The following is a 24,701-nucleotide window of genomic DNA, read 5'->3' as shown; positions in this document are numbered from 1 at the left end:
TAGATAATTTACTCTCTAATCTCATTCACTAAAAACAGATAAGAAAAATTATGACCTATTGAAAAAGGTTAGAAAAATTTGATCACTTAATTTTGCGAATCGCTAATATATGTATGTCACTTACAGCGCTTAGCCCCCCTGTGAAGAGATACCCCATCTGGCGATACTTACAGAACAGATGGGGGTGAGAATAAATTGCATGATCCTTAGTTCGACTCCTCAAAAAATACTGGAATTTTCTTTTTCTTCGTTGTTCCCTCTCGCTCTGAAAACCTACATGTTCTATACATTAGATTATGCAAACCACATTTTTTTTCAGCCTGTGTGCTCTTGTTACAAACAGTGGTTCGTGATTGCGCTATTTCCTGAAGCTAAAAATCCACTTCCGTACCACATCACGCCAAGGGCGCGTTCTGATAACATACATCTCTACACTTTTGCTAAGTGTATCTGGAAGCCCCAACCCAACCGTCTCTTACAGACACTAAGAAAAGTCACTGAGTAGAAATTTTAAAGTTACGGGGTGTGAAAATGTAGTTTATCTTTTTCCATAAACTTAAAACATGCTATCAGAAAATATTGTCATCGTGAGAATTTAAAAAACCCTTACGCTGTCTGAAGAAATGTGAAAGTGTTGATTTGTTGTGATTTAAGTCCATTTTAATTAAACACACTCCCTGATTACATTTATTTTGTAGCGTACAAGCACTAGTCGGTGTGCTCTCTCTCCTTGCCTTTTTGGATTAATCGCGACGATGAGGATATGAGTAGTATGATGCTTCGTTCTGGAACAGTCCTTTGACCTACTTTTTAGTTTACGACGTTTTACGGACTAAACTAACCTACAATGAGAGAAAAATGGACAGAAAAAACTCTGGCATCACTTTTTAAGCTATTTTTTACCTCCTGCAAATTTTGCTCTTATGCTAACTCGTCCTTTGACCTACTTTTGAAATGACTTACGACATTTTCCTATAAGGCTGTATCCTCTTACTGTAAGGTCCCTCAGTGTAATCTACTACTACCTGCTAATAGGCTTCTGCTCTCAGCGTAATCCGTTTTTACGGACTAAACTAACCTACAATGAGAGAAAAATGGACAGAAGAAGCTCTGGCATCACTTTTTAAGCTATTTTTTACCTCCTGCAAATTTTGCTCTTATGCTAACTCGTCCTTTGACCTACTTTTGAAATGACTTACGACATTTTCCTATAAGTCTGCTTTCTCCTCTTACTGTAAGGTCCCTCAGTGTAATCTACTACGACCTTGCTCTCAGCGTAATCTGCCACGACCTAATACGATGTTTTTTAAAACTCATGTGTGATCTTCTACAATGTTGGCCCCCTGCTAAGACCTAACGGGACCTCTCCTACGATAGTTTTGCCCCCCCCCCCCCTGCTACGATGTTTTCTCCTCATGATGCAAGAAAATGGTATTGTAGCGGTATTTGCAATTTAACGCTGGACTTGGAAAATTTTCGATTGATGAAAAAAATTGGTTCCATGACGACCTATGTTCATTTTGGTATGGGAGGACAGAGCACACCGAGACTCGACCGACGCACTAAACCCGACCTTTCTACGACTATTCGTTCAAACGTTACGAGTGATCAAAGTTTTGGAGGGTGGGTTAACTTCTTACACCTTGACCACAGGACCACCAAAACTTGGTACACGTATTCTACACCTCCAAAATCGACAGGGAAGTTGGGGGTGTTTTTCGATATATTTTTTCGATAACTCTTACCATTTTCGAGATATTTGCAATTTAAGATTTTTTTAACGCTATATAAAATAACATACCTGAAAATTGTATCGCTATATACTAGACTTTTTGATTTCTGTGATTTTGGAGAAAGCAATGGCATCCACCACCAGTTTCAATCGTAAAAATGATAAAACTGAATGTGTTACTTGTGGGAAGCTAATCTCAAAGAAAAATTTATCGGTACACAGGGCAAGATGTAACGAAACAGCTTCGAGTTTAAATCGTTCGTTACCTTACCTTCTAAGTCTTGTGCTCGATGCGGAAAGATGATCAGCATTGCAAATTTAAGTAAACACCTGAAAATTTGCAAACCATCGACCGAACAAGGAACATTGAAAAGAAAAATCGATGATCCAGGAACCGAAGCTTCCACTTCCAAACAAGTTAAATTATCCGATGAACGAAAACCAATTAGATCATTTATTTTATTCTGTCGCACGACAACGTAACCGAAACTGTTTGGTTCGTGAAGCTGGTAAGGTGTGGTGGAAGAAACTTCGGGATCCGGATCGCAGTACGAGAGTGGTTTGAGGAACGCCTCGAAATCAGCAACGATGATGGCCGGATGTTCCAACAATGCCTTGTGCATTTTGAATTCTTCCACTTCGTTCTTTTCGGGCATCAACATTCGAACCGGTCTGTTGTTGCCGCAATATATTTTATGTTGAACAAGTTTATCGATAGCAATCTGAAGTCCGGTGTATTTTCGATAATCGACTTGTTTTCGATCGTCGAACGTGGTCAAAAACCTTGGGCAAACTTCGATGTTGTTTGCATGCTTGGTTGATTGACTTCTGACCAAACGTGATAGTGAACGAATTAGCGTGTAGTGATGAACATCCTCTTTGGAAATAAGAAGAAGATTTATTACACAAGCATCGTCATCGTCGATATCGCTTATCCTGACGGGATGCACGAGATATTTATCTGACGTGAAGGAATATACATTAATAGCGATGCGTTTTCCTGCACGATTTTCAAACTTTGTTATATCCGACAATGTCACCGGGTATTCGATGCCAGACATTGCATTTTCCAGTTCAGGTTCATGCTGCTTGTAATGATAAACCCGTTCTGGATTATTTTTGCAATAAACAGGATGCAGTGCAGCCAATATACACCAAAGGAAACATTTGTTATCGCTGTTCTTTATATTTAACACAGCCCTCTTGTGTTGAATGTTCGGTGGAAGAGGAACGTAGCTGGAAGCGCGAAGAGGCGAGAATTGGTTCACGTAAACAGTTAACGTGTGAGGACTTCCACACAGAGACCATCCCGACCCTTTAGCCTCGAAATCGTCATGTTTCTTAACCAGCTCATTTGAAAGATCAGAATAAAATTCGTCCAAATTATCAACGTCCGCCAAATGAAGAGCCTGGTTTTTTGTTCGATGATAAAAAACTCTTGTTGTACCATCGACTTTTTCGTATTCGGAAAATAGATCAACGTATACTTTTATGGAATTATTTTCCAATTTATTTTTTAGAATATTTATCACGGATGTTTTCGTTTCACGCAAGAAACTAGATGTCGCAGCCTGGTTCCGAAGTAAAAGAGAAATCCTGAATATGACGGTTAAATGCAGATCTAATTGGTTTTCGTTCATCGGATAATTTAACTTGTTTGGAAGTGGAAGCTTCGGTTCCTGGATCATCGATTTTTCTTTTCAATGTTCCTTGTTCGGTCGATGGTTTGCAAATTTTCAGGTGTTTACTTAAATTTGCAATGCTGATCATCTTTCCGCATCGAGCACAAGACTTAGAAGGTAAGGTAACGAACGATTTAAACTCGAAGCTGTTTCGTTACATCTTGCCCTGTGTACCGATAAATTTTTCTTTGAGATTAGCTTCCCACAAGTAACACATTCAGTTTTATCATTTTTACGATTGAAACTGGTGGTGGATGCCATTGCTTTCTCCAAAATCACAGAAATCAAAAAGTCTAGTATATAGCGATACAATTTTCAGGTATGTTATTTTATATAGCGTTAAAAAAATCTTAAATTGCAAATATCTCGAAAATGGTAAGAGTTATCGAAAAAATATATCGAAAAACACCCCCAACTTCCCTGTCGATTTTGGAGGTGTAGAATACGTGTACCAAGTTTTGGTGGTCCTGTGGTCAAGGTGTAAGAAGTTAACCCACCCTCCAAAACTTTGATCACTCGTAACGTTTGAACGAATAGTCGTAGAAAGGTCGGGTTTAGTGCGTCGGTCGAGTCTCGGTGTGCTCTGTCCTCCCATACCAAAATGAACATAGGTCGTCATGGAACCAATTTTTTTCATCAATCGAAAATTTTCCAAGTCCAGCGTTAAATTGCAAATACCGCTACAATACCATTTTCTTGCATCATGAGGAGAAAACATCGTAGCAGGGGGGGGGGGGGGCAAAACTATCGTAGGAGAGGTCCCGTTAGGTCTTAGCAGGGGGCCAACATTGTAGAAGATCACACATGAGTTTTAAAAAACATCGTATTAGGTCGTGGCAGATTACGCTGAGAGCAAGGTCGTAGTAGATTACACTGAGGGACCTTACAGTAAGAGGAGAAAGCAGACTTATAGGAAAATGTCGTAAGTCATTTCAAAAGTAGGTCAAAGGACGAGTTAGCATAAGAGCAAAATTTGCAGGAGGTAAAAAATAGCTTAAAAAGTGATGCCAGAGCTTCTTCTGTCCATTTTTCTCTCATTGTAGGTTAGTTTAGTCCGTAAAAACGGATTACGCTGAGAGCAGAAGCCTATTAGCAGGTAGTAGTAGATTACACTGAGGGACCTTACAGTAAGAGGATACAGCCTTATAGGAAAATGTCGTAAGTCATTTCAAAAGTAGGTCAAAGGACGAGTTAGCATAAGAGCAAAATTTGCAGGAGGTAAAAAATAGCTTAAAAAGTGATGCCAGAGTTTTTTCTGTCCATTTTTCTCTCATTGTAGGTTAGTTTAGTCCGTAAAACGTCGTAAACTAAAAAGTAGGAAGCATTCATACTACTGATATGGACACAGACACTCTTCACAATTCTGACATCATCGGAGGGGGATTTTTTTCATAAGAGCAACCCATTTGTGTGTGTGAACTGTGTTGACGTTGTATTGGTGCAGGTAAATTTGCATTAGAATTTCGGCATGTTGTTGAGATAAAAACAGACGCTCGAGGGCATAACGGAGCGAGTGTTACGTCTTAGTCCCTTTTGTTCACAGAAAAAAATAAGATGTTTTATTAAATTTATCATTGATTTCCTAAATGTTAAATTTTCTTATTTCACAACAAATACTTAAGTAAACCTTGCGCAATTAATGTCTGGAATTTAAAATATATATATACTCAATTAAATCATAAGTTAAAAACAGAAAACTGCTTTGGGATCAGACGCAGTGTAGTAGTAAAACAACGAGTACAATTTTTCAGAGCAAAATCTGAAAAATTGTACTCGTTGCTTTACTACTACACTGCGTCTGATCCCAAAGCAGTTTTCTGTTTTTAACTTATGATTTAATTGAGTATATATATTTTTTAAATTCCAGACATTAATTGCGCAAGGTTTACTTAAGTATTTTCAGTATAAACCCTATTGTTGATTGTCCCATTGTTGATAATTATCAAGGATGTAATTGAGCAGAATACAGAAGTAGCCTACTCATTTCTGGACAAGACTGATATACGAAATTTTAACACTCGAGTTTGTGTGGATTGTTGATTTTGTATTTTTGTTCTCGTTTTAAGTCGCATTTCTGTTACTCTTGGATAATCGTGAGGAATGAGTGATGATGAGATGAAATACTTAGATATAGAGACAATCACAAATAACGCTCATGCTCAAGACCTTTTTTCAACTGGATCAAGTATGCAGATTCTACAGTGAAGGATTCTGTATCTTTTTTTAGATAAGTTTAAAATTACAATTATACTTTTTCATGTTTGTTTGTTTACGTAAAGTTGGAACGCACAGTTAATTTATTCGCTCTTTGTCAATGAAGTGCAATGTTTGCATGCATTTTTTGTTGTTTTTCGTATCATTAATATCATTTCTAGGCACAGACATTGCGAGGATGTCTGACTGATCCGTCAATCCTCTCTCAAATTTATTTAATTCATTTGATTATAGATAAAACACAACAATCCTTTTGTTTATGATGGTAAATATAAATTTCAGTTAATAAGGATTCCAAAACAATATCGTTACCAAAACAATTACTTTGCATTTCAGTACACTAACTGTATGAAACGTAAAAAAATGTAATGGAAAAACAGTCGTTCTGGATATTCACTCATGTGTTGGATCGAGTATCACAGTCTACGTTTTTGTAATAATACGTGATAATAATGCATTTGAAATACAATTTATTTATTTTATTACTTTATACTTGCTATTATTGTAGAGTAATAATATCTGTAGTAATAATAATTATTGCTATTATTCTTTCTAGTAAATACATTAATAATAAGTAAACATACATCCATTTTCAGAATTCTGCGAACCAGATTTCTTGCCGAGAGACTGCTGGGACTGGCTGCAGAATGGGAACACCACAAGCGGGATCTACGATATTTACATTCGGCCGTTTTGCAGCCATTGCAAAATTAAGGTATGTGAAATCACTTGTGTAACTCCATTTTAAGGGAGAGGTGTAAAAGGCGATTTTCCCTTACGCGCCCAAATGTCAACCTCTCTTCCACGCAATGTATATCGCTTTGGAATTCAGGTCTACCAAACGAGAGATGAAACATACGATAAACCTTGGAATTCCTGGCACCTGGCTGGAGTCAGACTTATGACACACTTATGACACTTACATACTAGCAGTTTAAGTGTCGCAAAGTAACTGTAAAAGTAACTCTAGAAGTAACTGTTAAAACGTTACTTCTCTCGTAAAAAAGTAACTCAGTTACAGTTACAGTTACTCTCTTTTAAAAGTAACTAGTTACAGTTCCATTTTCTCAAGAAAAGTAACTGTTACTTGTATCTGAGTTACTTGTAACTAGTTACTTCCAAACACTGATATACTCTTATCCGAAAATTCATTGCTTTCAGGTATTATGTGACATGGAGACCGATGGAGGCGGCTGGACTGTTTTCCAGCGCAGAGGGGATTACCGGGGTACGAGGACAGACTTCTTCAGGGGCTGGCTGGACTACAAGTGGGGCTTCGGGGATCTGAAGAAGGAGTTCTGGTTGGGTACGTATGGGTGGATTTCATGTGACGTCAGGATGCGCACAGCTGCCATGTTTGCGGCCTATTTTATTTGTCGTTTTCAAGGAAACATCCACCACGTAGCGTTCGTTATATCTGCTCCAGCTGCACGTTTGTTTTAAATCATGAATGTCTGCGTTAGTATCTCCCGCCCACCTGCTTTGAATTCCGCATGCTTACAAGAACTTGCCTCAATCACGGCTGCTCGAAGCCGTAATGTAACAGTTTGTGACGTACGTGAAACACGCCTAATATATATATATATATATATATATATATATATATATATATATATATATTAGGCGTGTAAAAAGAAGACAGGTCGGTGCATTTTGGTCATTTAGTGTTGCTCTTCTGCAATTTTTGGCTAATGGTGACGATGAGGGGTAAGTGATGATCACACGAAATGGATGAATATGCACTATTCAGCAATCAATACTCTTGTAGAAAGTAGCATTTCCTCTGAATATCTATTTGCTACTTAGAGTTGTAGCAATTTATGTACGTTTTGAGACGTATTGCACGCGATTTGTACGTTTCCAATTAGTTTTTCCATATATCGTAACATACCCCATCGGTACGGGTAGAATCTTGTCGAGACGTGTCAGAACCTGCTCCTAGATTTTGTTGAGGAAAGTGGTTTTTAGACAGGAAGTTGCCGTGGCTCACCTGGTGGTAGGTGATTGAAGGTCGCAGCAACAGGTACAAAACCAAGGAATCTAGAATCTAAGAAGCAGGGGATCTTTTGATTGCCGTCGCTGACAGGAGTATGAGAGATGCTACTCGTACCGAACGGGGTAAGTCATCCCTTGTCCATACCCTGCCATTCTCAGTCAGAAGTGTTGGGTTTTAAAACATAAATCATGTCATTTAATTGCATATTAGTTTAGTACCTCACGTCTGGCCCTTTTAGGGCCATCGCAGCCAGCAAACGTTGTAGTTTAAGGGTAAATTATAACCCTAATGGTTCGATCCTAAGTTCCACAGGGTGGAACATTTCGATATTTATTGAGGCGCATACTTAAACATCTAGTTAATAGTTTTGTATCACTAGTCAGAATTCATATAAGTCTAAAATCTCTGACTAACGTTGGCTTTGTCTTTTTTGGAACTACTACTTTCACTTCCGTGCTACTTGACTGCCCAATTTTCCCGCATAACTTGATTAACCCATTGCGTAAATTCGTCACTTATCAAATCCCAGAAGCACTGATAGAATTTGCATGGTAGAGCATCTTTTGCAGTGGTTTTATACTTTGGCGCTTCAAAAACTGAATTATGAACCTCAGATTTACGAAATCCCATGCCGTGTCCTTCGACACGAAGGCTTGGTCTAGATTCCGGTAACAGGCAGTGTTACTAACCGTGGATAACTAGTACTTATTGCCGTTTCGTTGTCGACATGATGTGACACGTAATTTCGAAGAACACGTTGTTTATATTTCCGAAAAACACACTGCTTATTATAATCCAATGTGACGACACGAAGTTTCTTTGTGTACGTTTATTCTTTTTCAGAATTCATATTATGCAAAAATTCAGAGTAAGATTAATTATGCTAATTATTTAATATTTTTTGGGGCCCAAAAATCTTTTTCACCAAATCTGACAAGGTTTATACATCTCAATCTGCCCACCTACAGTGCAGCGATAATTTCGAGTAATGAAGGAAGAGCAAAGAACGTGTCTTAATATGCAATTAGGTAGAGTTGTTTAAATATCATGAATTATTTCGTTTCAAATAAGTAAATACATCCGTTACATATTTTAATTTTCACCAAGATTTCATCGTACTCGTGTTTTCTAACGAAACGTTTAGCAGTACACTTCCCTTCTATGCTGTCACATCATACATGTTTGCAATTTTCTCTACTGTTTGCAAACACATACACAGATGCATTCCAAGAAAGCTGTTTGAAACGGTTCTTATGTTTTTGGTATATTATTTCAACTACATGAGTAGACGCTCCACTTAATTTGAAGGGAGTTTTAGAATTCATAAAAGCACCATGATAAGAAATGATGATTGGCAATAACTTTCATTAGTCATATCGCTTTTAAATGAATTCTCTTCTAGGTCTTGAATATTTGTTCATGATAACAAACAATGTCCATTCGTCTCTCCGTATTGATCTGGAAGATTTCAAAGGGAACAAGAGATATGCTTTCTACAAAGACTTCTCCATCAGGGGGGAGGATCAGAAATACAGATTAAAGATTAATGATTACTCTGGCAATGCAGGTAGGTCAAAAATTTTGTGTTTTTGTGTGATGGTGTATGTGTGTGTGTTACGCTCCTTAATCTTTAAGTTTTCCTTTATCGAATATTAAACGCCATTATCTCATTTACAATATTTACAAATCTGGATCCACCATAGAAAAACTTCTGAATCCTCTATTAGTGTAAGGTGTGTTGTCCTGTCTCTGGAATTTATTACATTAGAGTCTAACGCTAAGGCCCGGCTTTGTCGAAATCGATGGACGTCGCCACAGAACAGCGCTGTGGGGACGTGCAGCACCTGAGTTCCACGCTTAGATGGGTCATCCCCGATGATCTAGTGCAGTGGTTTCCAAAGTGTGCGCCGAGGCGCCCTGGGCACCCTAGCAGGCTTATAGGTACGCTGCGCAATGCTCCAATATTTTTACTGAAATGACAGTGATTGCTATGAGTATGATTGTTCCAAATGTATGCTCATTTAGTACTTTTTACAAATCTTGAAACACTAAGGGTGCCGTGAAACGAAACAACGTTTCCCCGGTGACCGATTGCGTTAAGTGGGCGAATTTTGGTCTAGCAGCTGAAAATACCTGGTTCAAATCTTGACCTGGGCGTCGCTGTTACTTGTGACTGTCCCGTCAACAATTTCATCTAATCACTGCTCATCATCATTCTCATTGTCGTACGAAGCTGATGCTAAAATACGATTGTTTTGTGCCGATACCATCTGGATAAAGCTTTAATCAAGGATCCCCGTTTCGATTCCTGTTGGAGCCACTATTCACAGTGGTTTGGATCCCGCTTTAAACTGTAGGTCCAGTTTCAATTAGCCTATCTAACAATAAGCAAAGTTTGTGAAACTGGTAGGAACTGACAGCGTGCGAATTAACGCGGGGATGCCGTGGATTTCCCACCCCCCAAAGAATTTTATCCCCGGCAAAAGAAAATTAGTTTTATCCCTGGCAGGGATAACTAGAAACTATTTATGCGAATTTTGCATTACAAAATAGGAAATCTACACACACACACACACACAGGAAGGGGGGGGGGGCTATGGAGCAGACTGCGCCATCAAGATTTTTTGGGGGGATTTTTCCATTTCAAATAACATAAAATTCAACATTTATATAATTTCTAAAATATATCTAAAATTTGTACACCTTAAATGCACCACTTTTAATCCATTAGATAAAGAAAAGAAAGTACTTAGGGGCAGGTGGGTTTCCCGACATCCGATGCGCCCACCCAATTTTGAGGGGGGGATTTTTATGATGGAAATTTGAGTCAACAATATAGCATTGGACACAAGTTACCATTGCTACTATATAAATAGAAATTTGTCGACTTCCAAGGGAATTGTAAAGGATAATATGAATTATCGGGAGGGGGTGGAGGGAAATACCCAACTCTTACATATTGACACGTGGATTCTGGGGGGATTGAGAATTAAACTTTTTGGGGGGGGGACAATATCCAACTCTTGAATATCAGTGTTAAGTCTTAGATTATAAAAGATATTTTAGTTAAGGGGATTGAGCTTCAAATTGAGGGGTACCCAATTCTTGTATATTACTATTGTCTAGACTATTGCGAAAATTCTGGTGACTGAGAATTATTTGTTTTGGAGGAGGCAACATCCACTCTTCAACATAAACAATAGAGAGATATGAAGTTCTTGATAAAGTGTTAAATCTTAGATTGTCAATGCATTTCTTTAGTGGGTGAGTTCGGCTATTTAGTGGATTATATTTAGCTATATGATATTCACACGTTTTTGGCGCCGAACGTGCGAAAAGAAAAGCTGGAAAAGAGTAAATATCGTGGGGTCATAAGAGAGTATTGACATCCCATTAAATTAATATTCTTGAAAGACTGCAAAGAAATGGATGTAAAAATTTTCTTGATCGCTTCGCTGGCAATGTTCTGTTATGAAAATGCGTGTTTCGCATTTTACTAAAGTTTCATACTATAGCTGCATTACATAACATCACTTCTTAAATATATAATGCTTAAAGTGTTGTATTGGTATTCTGCTTAATTTAAAGCAGATGCATCATTTGGATGATGTATGAGCTTCTATTATCCGTATTATCGTAGTATTAATTCCCTGTATGCTGTAATAATTGTACTAAGTGTACTTGATACAGTAAAATCTTGCACGTTACCCGATAACAACAGAAAAATGAAAATAAATAATATCAAATTCCTTTGCATTCCTAACATCTTGTCGCAGGACAATTTTACTTTAACAAGTGACATTTGCACTGACGATAAAATCCACGTAATTATTACTATGGATTACTTAAATAATTATATTTACCCCAAGCAGAGGGGGCGAGTTCTTTGAAGGAGGAAAACCGTATTAAATTCTCGCCATTAGCTTAGGAATTTCTAAGGTTCTGTAATTCTCGTGAAACAATAATTGAATCGGTCACACGGATGCAGCATGTTATTTGGTTTGCCCAGGTTGAATTTTCTATCTTAAGTTGTGTAACAATTTCTGTTAAATACTCAAATTGTGGGTTTATAAATCTCATAAATCTTATTCTCCATTCACAAACACTGTTTAAATACATATTTATATAATTTAACTTATTACACTTAACCAATCAATGTGCTAGCTTTCCTTATTTCGAAAACTTAACTATTAAAAATATATGGACAGTTTAACATGATATTGTATTCAAATAAACATCAATTATTAGCTACTTATTCATCCAAACTATTTGCGGAGATTATGATGAACGATTTTGGAGAGGCAATGCATCCACGGTCTAGGAGTGATGTTTGATTAAAGGTTATTAAAAATAGGTTGCGTTCTAGTTTGGGGGATTCATGACTGTCAAGTTTACTTGTTTTGTGTAAAGAGAGTGACATTCTTGCACAAATTCCAAATGATGAAATAATAGATAAATTAGCAAGGTCCAGTATTCAGAGACAAAGCTTCTTTTAATATCTTCATACTAAAGTTTGTTTTATGCTGTCTTGTAAATAAACATTAATTTGAAAACGGCACAAACGTTCTATTTCTGATATTCGTTTTCAATGAGTAATCAACAACAGAGCAAAAAGAGTAATATGGCTTACCATTCACGTGATACTCTGAGAACTTTCGTTATAACAATGTACTGTGTAAGCTGTGGTTCAATATATGCGATTAATTGGTTTCTTTCTACAAACTATTAATTTTTTAGTTCTTACTAGGAAACTCGTAATTGTTCATATACATCTTTTAGTGAATGAGCACAAGAAATGAATAGTAAAAAGTCAATACGTCTTTACTAAAATTCACATAATTATAATAACCTATTGTATTTCCAAATATGCAGCATATTTTCTCTTAACAGAAGTCGCACATTGGTATTTCTTATATATTTAAGCAGTTTAAAAATGATATTGCGTTTTATGGCGTTAAATATGTTAAGAGTTATCTATATATCAATACCATGTAGTTTGATATGGCAATTCATCTCATATCCCCTGATTAATGGTAAATCTTGCTCATACTAGACGCCAAACAGATCATCGAGTCTCCACTTTGGACTACACAATATTGGATGTGATAGTGACATGTTAGATGAAGAAATGGAATAACTCAGGACGGGGAGTATCAAGTGCAGTGTGTGTGTATATATATATATATATATATATATATATATATATATATATATATATATATATATATATATATATATATAATATATTCATGCGTGCATGTATGTGTGGAGATCGAATTTTGTACCCCCCCCCCCAAATAAAAAAAGTTCCTGCTCCACTGCTGACTATAGAAAATGGCAGCTTGTAGCCATGCAATGTCGGTGTAGTTACTGAAGCAGCGTGTGGTGATTGAGTTTCTAACCGCAGAAAACGTGCCCACAATTGACATTCAAAAGAGTAGCAGGCATTAGTTTTCAGCATGCCCTCATATATATACTTTATTGCAGATAAATTTAAGGATTTTAATGTTGTTCATTTATATTCCGATTTACAGTTTGCAGACTTTTAACACAAAATATGTTAATAAGAAATGAAATTTGAACTTTTCATGATATTTGCATGACCGTATCTCCTAAACAAATTAAAACTCAAAATTTTAACTGGAATCACTTATTGTGTACAAAGTTCAGATTTTTAAACAACTGCCCACCAGAGATATTTGACCCTGAAGTCTGAGCTCTTTAACAAGAAAGCACATTAAAGTCTCAAGCTACAAATAATTTGATATACATTATTGGTACACAAGTAATTGCAAGAGAAATTCAAGTGAAAAAATATCCGAAAATGTTATTTTAAGCGATTAGGATACTCAATTTTGACAATGTATTATGAAGGGATAATATTTAGAAAATTACACACAAATATAATGTGCTTAACATCACAGATTTTGTCTCATTGTCGTAGGACTTACCAGAGCTGAGATGAAAAGAAGTTACCGGTGATGCTTACGAATGGAAAAAAATGACGCACGCCACGATAAAAGATGTCCGCTATCTTGAAATCAGTGATAGTAAAAATAAAATAACAGTGGTTCTGAACTGTCATCAACATATGAGGCTCGCATCACACAAAATATATACTTTTTAAAAAATGGTCAAGTAATCATGTTGTAAGACTTGATATGGATTGACCCAAATACAAGTGTTTAAAATGATGGAAGATTTTTCTCCGTTCATTCAGGTGACTCCATGACCTACTCTAACGCCCAGAGATTTTCAACAAGAGATGAAGACAACGACAGCAAATCCAATGCAAGCTGCGCCGTCGATTTTTCAGGTGCATGGTGGTATAACCAGTGTCATAGAGTAAGTATTAGATACATTTGAATTAAGCTTGTAACTTATAAATTTAACATTTAGTAAATAAAATAATTCATCTACACAATGTGGATTGATTCAAATCAGGTTGATTTAAATCGCGATTTAAATCAGGTGATTTTTCTTTTTTAAAAAAATCACTGATTTCAATCACTTTAAATAAATAATTTGTAGAATAATGTACATAAGGATTCTGTAAATATCAGAATCACTTTTGGTGAAAGTACATTAATCTCGTAATAATTTAACGCCTGGTATCCACTTGTTGCAAACCAGCGTATCGTATCCCCGTTCCGCATCAATTTATTCAAAAAACTGTAATGATCCTGCGAGGTCATCACAATTATTTTGTTTCTGAGTGTTATTATTCCATGTTAATAGCTAACTCTGTCAACGTTATTTATATTAACCATTCATTGTAAATGGTAATAATGAGATCAGGTGATTTGTGTTAGCATATCATGCTGAGTTGTAATGTTAATCAGGCCCTGCGTGGTCGCAAAGAATATGTAATATTTCTTATAATTGTATTTCTTCCTGGTAGCTCCTGTCTTACAAACCTGTCTGTTTTACTCTCACATGCTATGAAATGCATTTCAAATAATTCACAATTAGATGTAATATACTTTGATCTGGCCAAAGCCTTTGATACTGTTAGTCATAGTCTTCTGATTCACAAATTATGTAATAGATTCAACATTCATGGCAAATTTCTAACGCTTCTCACAGATTACCTTAACGATCGCCAACAACGTGTCGTTCTTCCAGGAACTGTTTCTAACTTTCTTCCTGTCCTCTCTGGAGTTCCACAGGGTAGTGTTCTAGGACCTCTTTTGTTCATATTATTCGTCGACGACCTTGCCGACCATCTCACAGCTCCCTCTAGCAATTACCTTCTTTTCGTAGATGACTGTAAAATTTTGAGAGAAATCTCCACTTCCGACGATACTCATCTTCTTCAGAATGACATAGCAACATTTACTTCCTGGTGCCTGACATGGGACCTTACATTACATCCTGACAAGTGTACTACTCTCACTATCTCTCTCAAAAGAATCTGTTAAAGTCATCTTACTCCATCTCTGGCAATAACATCAAAGCAGTATCCTCTCACAAAGACCTAGGCATTGTTTTCGACCAAAAGCTCACATTTGAGGAACATATTTTATGCACCTCAAAAAAGGCTATGCGTCTCTTGGGTTTACTCTGCCGTTTCACTGAAATTAGTGACATCTCAGCCCTCACCTTGTACTTCAAATCATTCATTTCCCCAATAATAGAATACTGCTCTCCCGTCTGGTCCATGGCATGTCCCACTCACCTATCCAGAATCGATTCAGTCTTTCACTTCTTCCTAGCTATAGTCCGTCACAGGGTTCCCTCATTACGCAATTTTTCATCTCTGCATCTCTTGTCTTTTCTAAAATTACAAACTGCTTATCAGCGACGTCTGCAGAATGATTTAAGTTATTTATACAAAATTGTGAATGGCAAAATCCGCTGCAACACACTTCTTGAGGAATTCCACTTTCGAGTACCTATGCGCACAACACGTAACACAAAAAAACCTAGACTTGAAATTCAAAAAAGATCTCTCTTTTATAGACTTGCCACACAATACAATGATCTCCCCTCAAATATTGATATATTTTCCTCCGAGTTTGCCTTTCGGTCTTCCATCAGAAGAAATGTTTGTAATTAACATCACATAGTGCCATCTTTTACTTATTTTTTGTTCATTTGCTATTCATTTTTATGTTGTTTTGTTACTCTTAATTATTTTTGATTTATTTATTTTTTAATTTTTTAAAATTTTTATGCTTATTATAATTATTGCTTTCTCATTGTTGACAATTTCAGTGTAAAATGGCCACCTGTGCTGTATCTGAAATTTTCTCAATAAATAAATAAATATATTAACGTTTACCACACGTTTGATATAATAATATGTATTTATCGTTTGTGCCTTGAGCACGTAGTTCAATCGTCTGCCGTATAGATGGCCTTGCCTGCTCTAGCACGGTTCCACGTAGTTCGCGTGAACGGCGCTAGAGGCGCTACTTGAACCGAAGCTATATAACCAGCCGCGGAGCAGATTTTCTTCAGTTGGCTTTCAGGTCGGCTCACGATAAGATCTCTCCTACCAACTGACCTGAAAGAAAGGAGCACTCCGCTCTTGCGAGAGGCCAAGCTTCTTAAAGAAGGAAGGGAGGAAGGTGCACTCCGCTCTTGCGAGAGGCCAAGCACCCGAGAAAAGCCGCACTCCGCCTTCCAGCGAGAGAGATTGAACTCTGCCTTTGGCAAGAGAACCCACTCCACTTTCGAGTGAGAGATACCCCATTCCGCTTATTGGCGAGAGGGAAAAACTCCACTTTAGAGTGAGAGGACCCGCTCCGCTTGTTGCGAGAGGTTTCCTCCCCCTATCAACCTGCGGCACCCCGCCAGGGTAGTGTGGCGTTGGGTTTCCAGGCAACCGCTCGGAAGGTAAAATTACAGGTCAGGGGAAATACTACGGTTATCGTGAGGGTGACCCTAATAAATGCCCCTTTGTTCCCCGAAAGCCAACAGTTCCCTGCAGCTACAGAAGTCGACGCTAGTAAAGGACTGCACTTTCTGAAGTTTGTTGGAGCTAAGGATACGACCCCAGAGGGCAGCAGCAGCAGTGTATCTGTTCCCATTTTATGGTAGTTTGCAGAAGCCATTCTCCCCCCATTGTGTGGCAATATATTGGCCAAGTGAGTGTAATATCCTACACGGGCTTGTGCTAAACTTGCAACGTTTATAGTTGCATAAGTGTATCCAGCTACATTCATTAAACTTTCTCTAACGTTGGACAGTGTACTTATTCCCGAACCCTGAGTAAAATAGAGTCTCATACCACCGCTGGAGAAAAGGTTAGCATAATGGGTAAAACTTTGCAGAGCGTATGGTGCTACTGATTGGTCGTGGCCAAGTTAGTAGGCTTGCATCCAGCTGACGTGCTCGTGTAGGGGTAGTAGGCACCCTTTCCCGAGCAGGACGTTGCAAAGTTAATTGGCATCCCAACGTGGGGCTCGATTGTGCACAACGTGTGCCCGAAGTGGAAATAAATATAGCCCGATACGGAAATAAATAAGTCTAGCCCGATTGTGCCAAACTAGTGTGGACACTGTGTCAAGTTGTTTGGTGACTTAACGTGGAGACAGATAAGAAAGTTAATTGATACACGGTAGAGCCCGAAGCAAAGTTATTTGACTCTTACATAGTGGAGCCTGAGGCAAAGTTATATTGTGCCAGCACGTGAGCCGAGACAGTAGTTTTGCAAAGTTAATTGGCGCTTACAACGTGGGGCACGATAGTTCAAAAGCCCGACAGAACTGTGCACTTAAGTGAAGCCAACCGTGCCATGCATTAAAAGGACTGTCCAGTGAAAGTGAAAGTGTGGACTGTATTAAACATGGACCAAGAATTTACTGGTATGAACCTGAGAAGCAGAGGGAGGAAGACCATGGATTCAGAGTCTGGATTTGGTTGCTGTGAAGACCTGGGAGAAGGGGCAGCATATTTCCGGTGTTGCCGGTGCCAGCGCCAAATTCACTGGAGCTGTGATGGAAAAGATGTGGCTACCTTCCCTGATGTAGAAGTTAAATACCAGACGTGTGAATCTGCTCCGCCGGCTCAAGTAGCAGAGACTGCTATGCAAGAACCAAGTCCGCTGGCCAGTCCTCCATCAGACCATTGGTTATTGGAATGGCTGACGAAAGATAGGGAAGACAGAAAGAATGAAAGACTTGAAGACGAAGAGCGCAGAAAGAAAGAGAAACAGGAGGAAGAGAAAGTGCGCAAAAGAGAGGCAATTCAGGCTGAAAAGCTGAGAAAAAAGGAACTGATAGAACTTCGATCCTTAATAGAGTTTCTGGAAGAGAAAAGGGAACTAGTGAAACGAGAGATTGAAAAAAAAGAGAGCTAGAGAAACGAGAGATTGAAGAGAAGAGAGAGCTAGAAAGAAGAGAAATTGAAGAGAAAAGGGAAAAAGACTTTGAAACTGTCCGAGCTTTAATTGAGAACCTAGAGGAAATAAGAAAGAAAGAAAAAGAGGAACAAGAAGCCAAAAGACAAAGAGAAAAAGAGGAAGAAGATGAGAAGCGTATGAATGAAATGCAAGCCCTCTTTGCCCAGCAGAGGACTGACATAGAATGTCTTAAGGCCGGAGTAGAAAGTATTCAAATTACTTGTCAGCAAGATATAGTAAAGGTTGAGGAAAGATTAAGAGAGGTACTTCAGGAAAAACTGGAACCATTATCTCAGTGGCGCGGACAAGTAGAGATTACAGTGGAGTCCATTGAGAAAGCTGTCCAAAATTTGGGAGAGAAGACCGAATCCATCGAGAAAGTCGTGCAGGAACAGAAGGAAGTGATGGAGTCAATGACCTCAACTCTGCGGAAGGACGTAGAACAGGCAGCTGAAGATAAGGTGAATTCTCTTAGGGTAGAGACAAGGAAACTTGAAGTATCTCTGCGAAGAGAAATGCAAGATCAGACAGGAACATTTGTTCAGAGGGTAAGTGAACTTCAGGTTCAGTTCCAAAGATTGAATGTTCAGCCAGAACCCACTCCAGATGTTAGCATAATGGGTAAAACTTTGCAGAGCGTATGGTGCTACCGATTGGTCGTGGCCAACTTAGTAGACTTGCATCCAGCTGACGTGCTCGTGTAGGGGTAATATGCACCCTTTCCCGAGCAGGACGTTGCAAAACTTGCAACGCTCCTTTTCAAAATGTGAGAAAAGATACGGAACGGACCCTATCGCTCATTTGGCAGTTTATCCCCGTCACATCAAAGGAAGGATACGACACGGTGGGGGTGGGGGCAGTGTGGACGGGCATGCGCGCATTCCGTTGCCTCGTTGCATCATCCTCTTCAGTCTTTAGTGAGCTCTGTGAATGACGGTACGTCCCATTGTCAATTTATTTTCTTTATTATCTTTATTATGGAGGGGGATAAGGAAAATACTATTGGATTTATTGATAAGAAATATGGAATCCTGTGGGACCCTGAACATCCGGAGTACTACAACAAAATTCGTAAACAAGATGCATGGGAGGAAGTTGGAAAGTTGGAAGTTGTAACAAGAACTCGAAGTCCGTCGGATGCGTCCGAGTAAAGTTTTTGTATAATCCGCTGATCTGCTGGAACCGCAAGTCTGCCAATAAGCTGCTTCCACTATACAGATCACGGTTTGCGTATATGTTTGTCATCAACCAACGTAGTAATTTGCGTTTTTTTCATTTTCGATAAAACGTAATTAATGAAAATATATGAAGCTGCTGCCACTTGCTGCGGTGTACTCATCGTCATTTGAGACCAGACTGTGAATAAAATGAACGGACCACCACATCGCACTCCCGTATCAATCATGCTACATGGTGGATGATACGGAAAGGAATGATGATACGCGACAAATCGGGGTCCGTATCGTATCAATGATTGATACGGAACGGGGATACGATACGCTGGTTTGCAACAAGTGGATACCGGACTTAATAGTGTATATTAGGCTCTAAGAAAGTAAAAGAAACAAAATATATGTACTGATGAAATGAAGCGCATACGAAAGGAAATGTAATATGTTAAAATACTTAAATTCTCTTTATTTACAATTCAATACAGGCAAAAGAAGCAAACATTTTGTGCAGAATAATACCGTATACAAAATACTAATCGTGTTAAACCGTAAATAGTGTCATTATCATTAAACATGGCAGCTGCTATTTTGCAAACTGTCATTAATATATTACCAAAATTCAGCAAAATAACCTTATTTTAAGTTACAATTATAGAGTACATGCAGAATGTTTAATTTTCACTGGAAGAAAAATTAATGAAATTATATATTATAGTTTCACTAACACACTCAAAAAATATTTCCCTAGCAGGTTCACGTATCAGAAACAGAAAATTGAATATTTACATATATTTTTTTTTATTTCCTTTAATCAAATTGTTCAATTATATTACAGAGCTGTTTACTAGAAAAAGCCAAAACCCATTCCACCACTTGTAAACGTGTTTTTTTAAATAAATTAAAAATAGATTTAAATAAAAAATCTGATATAAATAAAAAAAATATATGATTTTTTAAAAATAAAAATCATTATTTTTGTCCCTCCTGTATCGAAATAAAAAAAAGTAATTAAGCATGTGTGCTACAAAGATTCGTAGCGGTACTGCCATAAAAACTGATATGATTATCAAGAGAAAGAGTATGCACTTGAGGCTATGCGAACGCTGACTATATCTTAATCCCATTCATATTAAACATGAAATTATTCTGTACTAATTGACAAGGTTAAATTTAAAATTAATACACACTTTGAGTTTATTATATCATGTTTATAAATAAGTTTTGTCTCACACCGTGACTGTGCGGTCCAAAGCGTCGGGGTCTTGGCTCGGGCTACGGGAGGCACGCAGGCTCGAGTCACATAGGGGAAGCTAACAACTTTTCTCCTGAGATTTCGGGCTGCGTATGGGACCGGTGGCCACCTACCATAGTGAGGAAATTGGGGAGCTACAATTGAGTAGCTTAACCCGTTCACGGATACCTGCAAGAACGACTGGGGGTTCGTCGTGGTGCTGACCACATGCCACCCACACGTGACTGGTTGGATGATCGTCTCTGCTGAGGCAAGTGGCAGTGAGGCCGACAGTCGGTAGGTAGGCCTTGGCCTACAAGGGCTGTTGCGCAACGGAGAGTATAAAAAAGTTTTGGGGCATATTAAAAAATACTTCAATAATGAAGGTCTACTATAAGAAACACTGAGGTTGAGACACACACACACACTACAACTTAGCTGTCAAAAGGGCCCATTTCTCATATTCGACACGCTCAACCTCATTTGCTTAAAGCGGATCTACTATGCAGAGGGACAGTGAAAACAGGCTGTTATCAGAGTCAGTAGTGTGCAGTCACGGACACTTCTGGGTTGTAACGACCCTATTGAAGAAGCGCTGAAGCAAGCCATCCATGTCTGACCACCAAGCGACTTGTGACTAGACAACCCAACCAACAGTGCAATTCTGCGGCTTGTATACCAGTCACGGGTATACATCTCTGTAAATTGAGTAGTGATGCCAAAGAGAAATACGAGATGAAGATTGTCGACCGTAATGTCTCGTGTTCTCGACATGGAATAATACTCGGTCCACGTTACGTTCCATTATTTAATGTTGTTTGGGAACGAACCTGACGAACTGGGTTTATATTTTCACTCCTTGCATTACAGTAAATTCCATATTTTACAATTATATTAATGCTTTGAACGAAAATAATACCAGAAAAACATCGAACACACGTGCACACCACTCTTCTCACACACATGCACGTGAAAACAAACACACAAAGCTAAGTTTTAACTTCCAAGTGAATGTCCAAATAACAGTAAATGGAGAAGCACGATGTGCGAAACATGGGACTTTTCACAGAAAGAATGCGTCTATTTTTGACATACGTGGTTTCTATTAATAGACAATGAAACAATTATGAGAGAAATTAAGATGCATTTTCGTCTTCAGGTGTTGAGGATAGAAACAGACTGACTGTAAAAGAGAAAACATGGTGTTATTGATAGAGTGTTGGTTAGCGTACAGAGCTTTCACCAGTGAGATCTAGGTTCGATCCCCACCAAGGACAGTTTTTTTTATTCTTTTCTATTAGTGAAGAAGTATGTACTATTGTTTTCTAGGCATTTTGACGAAAGGATACACATCAAATTTGTTCGCTTAATCTGTATTTTCATTCTTCTAATAAGTTCTCTATCAAAAGGGGATACAGAGATTCTCTATCTAGGCGATAGATACAGTATGTAACATTGTTATTCGTACACATAGAATTTCCGAGGAAAAAATGTCATATCTACTAGTAAATATAATCATTTTCATATGTACCTGGAAATTAATGTTAATGAAGGTTTCACCAACAAATGTCAATAAAAATGTATGTTCAAGTGTATAAACAGAGCATATAATTTGTGTGAAAAGATAAAAACACGCTGTTTCATGCAACATTGTTATTCGTACAGGCAAGAGTTTCAATCTTCCTCGCATACAGCGCCACCGCTATTCGGGCGATTTCGTGCAGTTTGCAACTTCGTAACAAGTTTGAACATGCAGGCGCGCTCCCCGTCAAGCGGAATGCTGGCGTAGGTATTGTTGTAGGCCTATCGTCTATCTATCAGCGTGTTCGAAATGGGCAAGGTGAAGGGACTTAGTTCCGATCTGAAGGATGTTATTATAAATTTGGCTCTTAGAGGTTATTCGTTAAGAAGAATTGGACAAACAGTTAATAAATCACACTCCACAGTTCAATACATAGTAAACAAATTTAGAGAGGAAGGATCAACACAGAATGTGCCGAGAAAACCAAAAGAGAGACGGTTGAATAAACGTGATGAACGCTTTATTTTAAAAAGAGTGCGAGAAAACCCCCCACTAAGTGTTCCTCAGTTACGACCGTTAGTAGAAAATGTTGCTGGCAAGATTATCCGATCAAACTGTCCGACGTGCCTTGTGGAAGCATGGATATCATGGCAGAATACCACGAAAGAGGCCGTACGTAAATAAGGAGAATCGCAGGAATAGACTTTCAAGGACCAGAAATTTTGGGATAGTGTCATATGGTCAGACGAGTCCAAGATTAATATATACGGGTCAGATGGGATAAATAGCATCTGGAGAAAATCAAATAAAGACAATGATCGCATTAACACAGTTCCAACAGTTAAACACGGTGTTGCATCATTAATGATTTGGGGCTGTATGTCGTCTAAAGGTGTTGGTACCATCCAGTTTATTGATGGTATCATGGATGCATATGTCTATTTGGACATATTGAAGAACAATGTAAAGCAGAGTGCCCAAAAAATGGACATGCAGCCTATCTACAGATTCCAACAAGACAATGACAGTAAGCATAAGGTGCGAGTTAACATGAATTGGCTAATATGGAATGTGCCCAAACTACTACAAACACCACCTCAAAGTCCAGACTTAAATCCCATTGAGCATTTATGAACAATTTTGAAGAGGCGATTCCATAAAACAGGCATCAAGTCCAAACAAGAGTTGAAAACTGTTGTGCAAGCCGAGTGGAATAAAATAAGCTCTGAAACATGTCGGAAACTGGTTAATTCTATGAAGAACAGGTGTCAAGCAGTAATTAAAGCTAAAGGATAGGCATCAAAGTATTAGAACTGTCAGTCAATTTGCTCTGAATATACTTTTTTCTTTTATATTATTAAGTGTACGAAAAGAAAAGTTGTACAAAAAATGGCATGTTTCTCTTTCAGTTTAATTTAATGTATTATTGTCATTGGTTATACAAAATTTGGGTAAGATTTTATATTCCTAATGATATTAGTTATTGAATTGTAAAGAAACAATTTCAAAAGAGTGTCTTTCCTTTCAGATATTAAAGCATTTTCTTTGAAAATCCGTATGTACGAATAAGAATGTTACATACTGTATCTATCTTCTCAATGGTTCCGTACCTACGATTCTCCAGTCCCTTCCACCAACTTGTCTTATTTATTTACTTCATTCATATCAACTCACGAAATACCATGAATCTAACGAAAACACACAGATATAGTTAGAACAAGAAACACACCTTGCGTCGAAGGTTCCAGATTCGAGTTCTGGCTTTTTTGAGAGGGTGATTATTCCTGTGTGTGTGTTTATCATCTTTGTCTAAAAAATATTCCTCATTATTGCCGTGATTAACCTAGGGAGAGACCAAAGCGACTGAAATAACAAAAGTACAGAAAATGCAAGACACATCTGCCTAGGCATGTTATATCTTGGGAATTAAGCAATCTGAAAATTAACTTGCGTTTCAGTCGGCTACTTGCGAACGAGTTTCGTGTTGTCTCGTTTGGAGTGTTGGTTATCGTGTCGGACTAGCATGAGCGCAACCCGAGTTCGAGCCCAGCGGAAGGAAAGTTTTTTTTTTTTTGTCTAATTTCATCCAATCTTATTTATAAAACTGAGGTTTCTGCAAAACCTTTTGAATTGCATGCCACTTCGTATGTTGGTAATCTGAAAGCAGCAAAGATGAAAATTTGATGTTCCGAAGCGACGATGTATTTGTGTATGTTTTGAAAAAACGCAGTTATTAATTAGTGGAAAGCATGCAGCCACGTGATCATTGAGAACGCTTCCTAGTTGTCAGTGCTGATATGGCAGTAGCTACAGTCTGTCAACACCCACCAACTTTCACGTTCCCCGTAAAATGATTACCTTTCCACGTTTAGAAATCATGAGTGCTGTCTAATACTTTGATACTCGCGTTTGCATGTTCGAATCTAAAGTAATACCAAATTTTTTCACCCAGCAAATGACATTGAAACCATTAATAACTGTTTACAATGTGATATTGATATCATATATGGAAAGAATAAAAATGGAGAATTTCGCTAAAAAAAACTTATAAATATATTAAATTATGTGGATACCTGATCTGAAACGTACGATGCACGATCAGAGAGCCTGAATGTTTCATTGAAAACTGCAGAGAACAATGACTGACTTATGAACAGTGAAAGGTTTTTCCATGCTCCAATGGGATTTTATTTAAAAATATAAATAAACAAGGCAGAAGGACACAGGTTGGTATGATGAACTAAATTGTAAACTAAAAGTTTTAATTGAAGAAACAAAACACGTTCACGGTTAAAAATAGGGCA

The 24,701-nt window shown here is 38.0% G+C and overlaps 1 protein-coding gene across 2 annotated transcripts in view; it reads left to right on the top strand.

The window, feature by feature from the left end:
* LOC145981703 (techylectin-5A-like) overlaps positions 1-24,701 on the top strand; it is a 187,506-nt gene that overhangs the window by 97,769 nt on the left and 65,036 nt on the right. The window contains exons 6-9 of one of the 2 annotated variants that reach the window (XM_083115104.1): positions 6,240-6,343; positions 6,790-6,934; positions 9,027-9,191; positions 13,845-13,969. In XM_083115104.1, the coding sequence (XP_082971230.1) occupies positions 6,240-6,343; positions 6,790-6,934; positions 9,027-9,191; positions 13,845-13,969 (539 nt within the window). Of the gene's footprint in view, positions 1-6,224; positions 6,344-6,789; positions 6,935-9,026; positions 9,192-13,844; positions 13,970-24,701 lie in introns of both variants that reach the window. The other variant, XM_083115103.1, reaches the window with a different exon arrangement.

Source organism: Lepisma saccharinum, chromosome 30, assembly GCF_977018435.1.
Source record: "Lepisma saccharinum chromosome 30, izLepSacc3.1, whole genome shotgun sequence".
In the NCBI taxonomy this organism is placed as follows: domain Eukaryota; kingdom Metazoa; phylum Arthropoda; class Insecta; order Zygentoma; family Lepismatidae; genus Lepisma; species Lepisma saccharinum.
The sequence above is the reverse complement of the archived record's forward strand: the minus strand, read 5'-3'. Positions and strand labels throughout refer to the sequence as shown.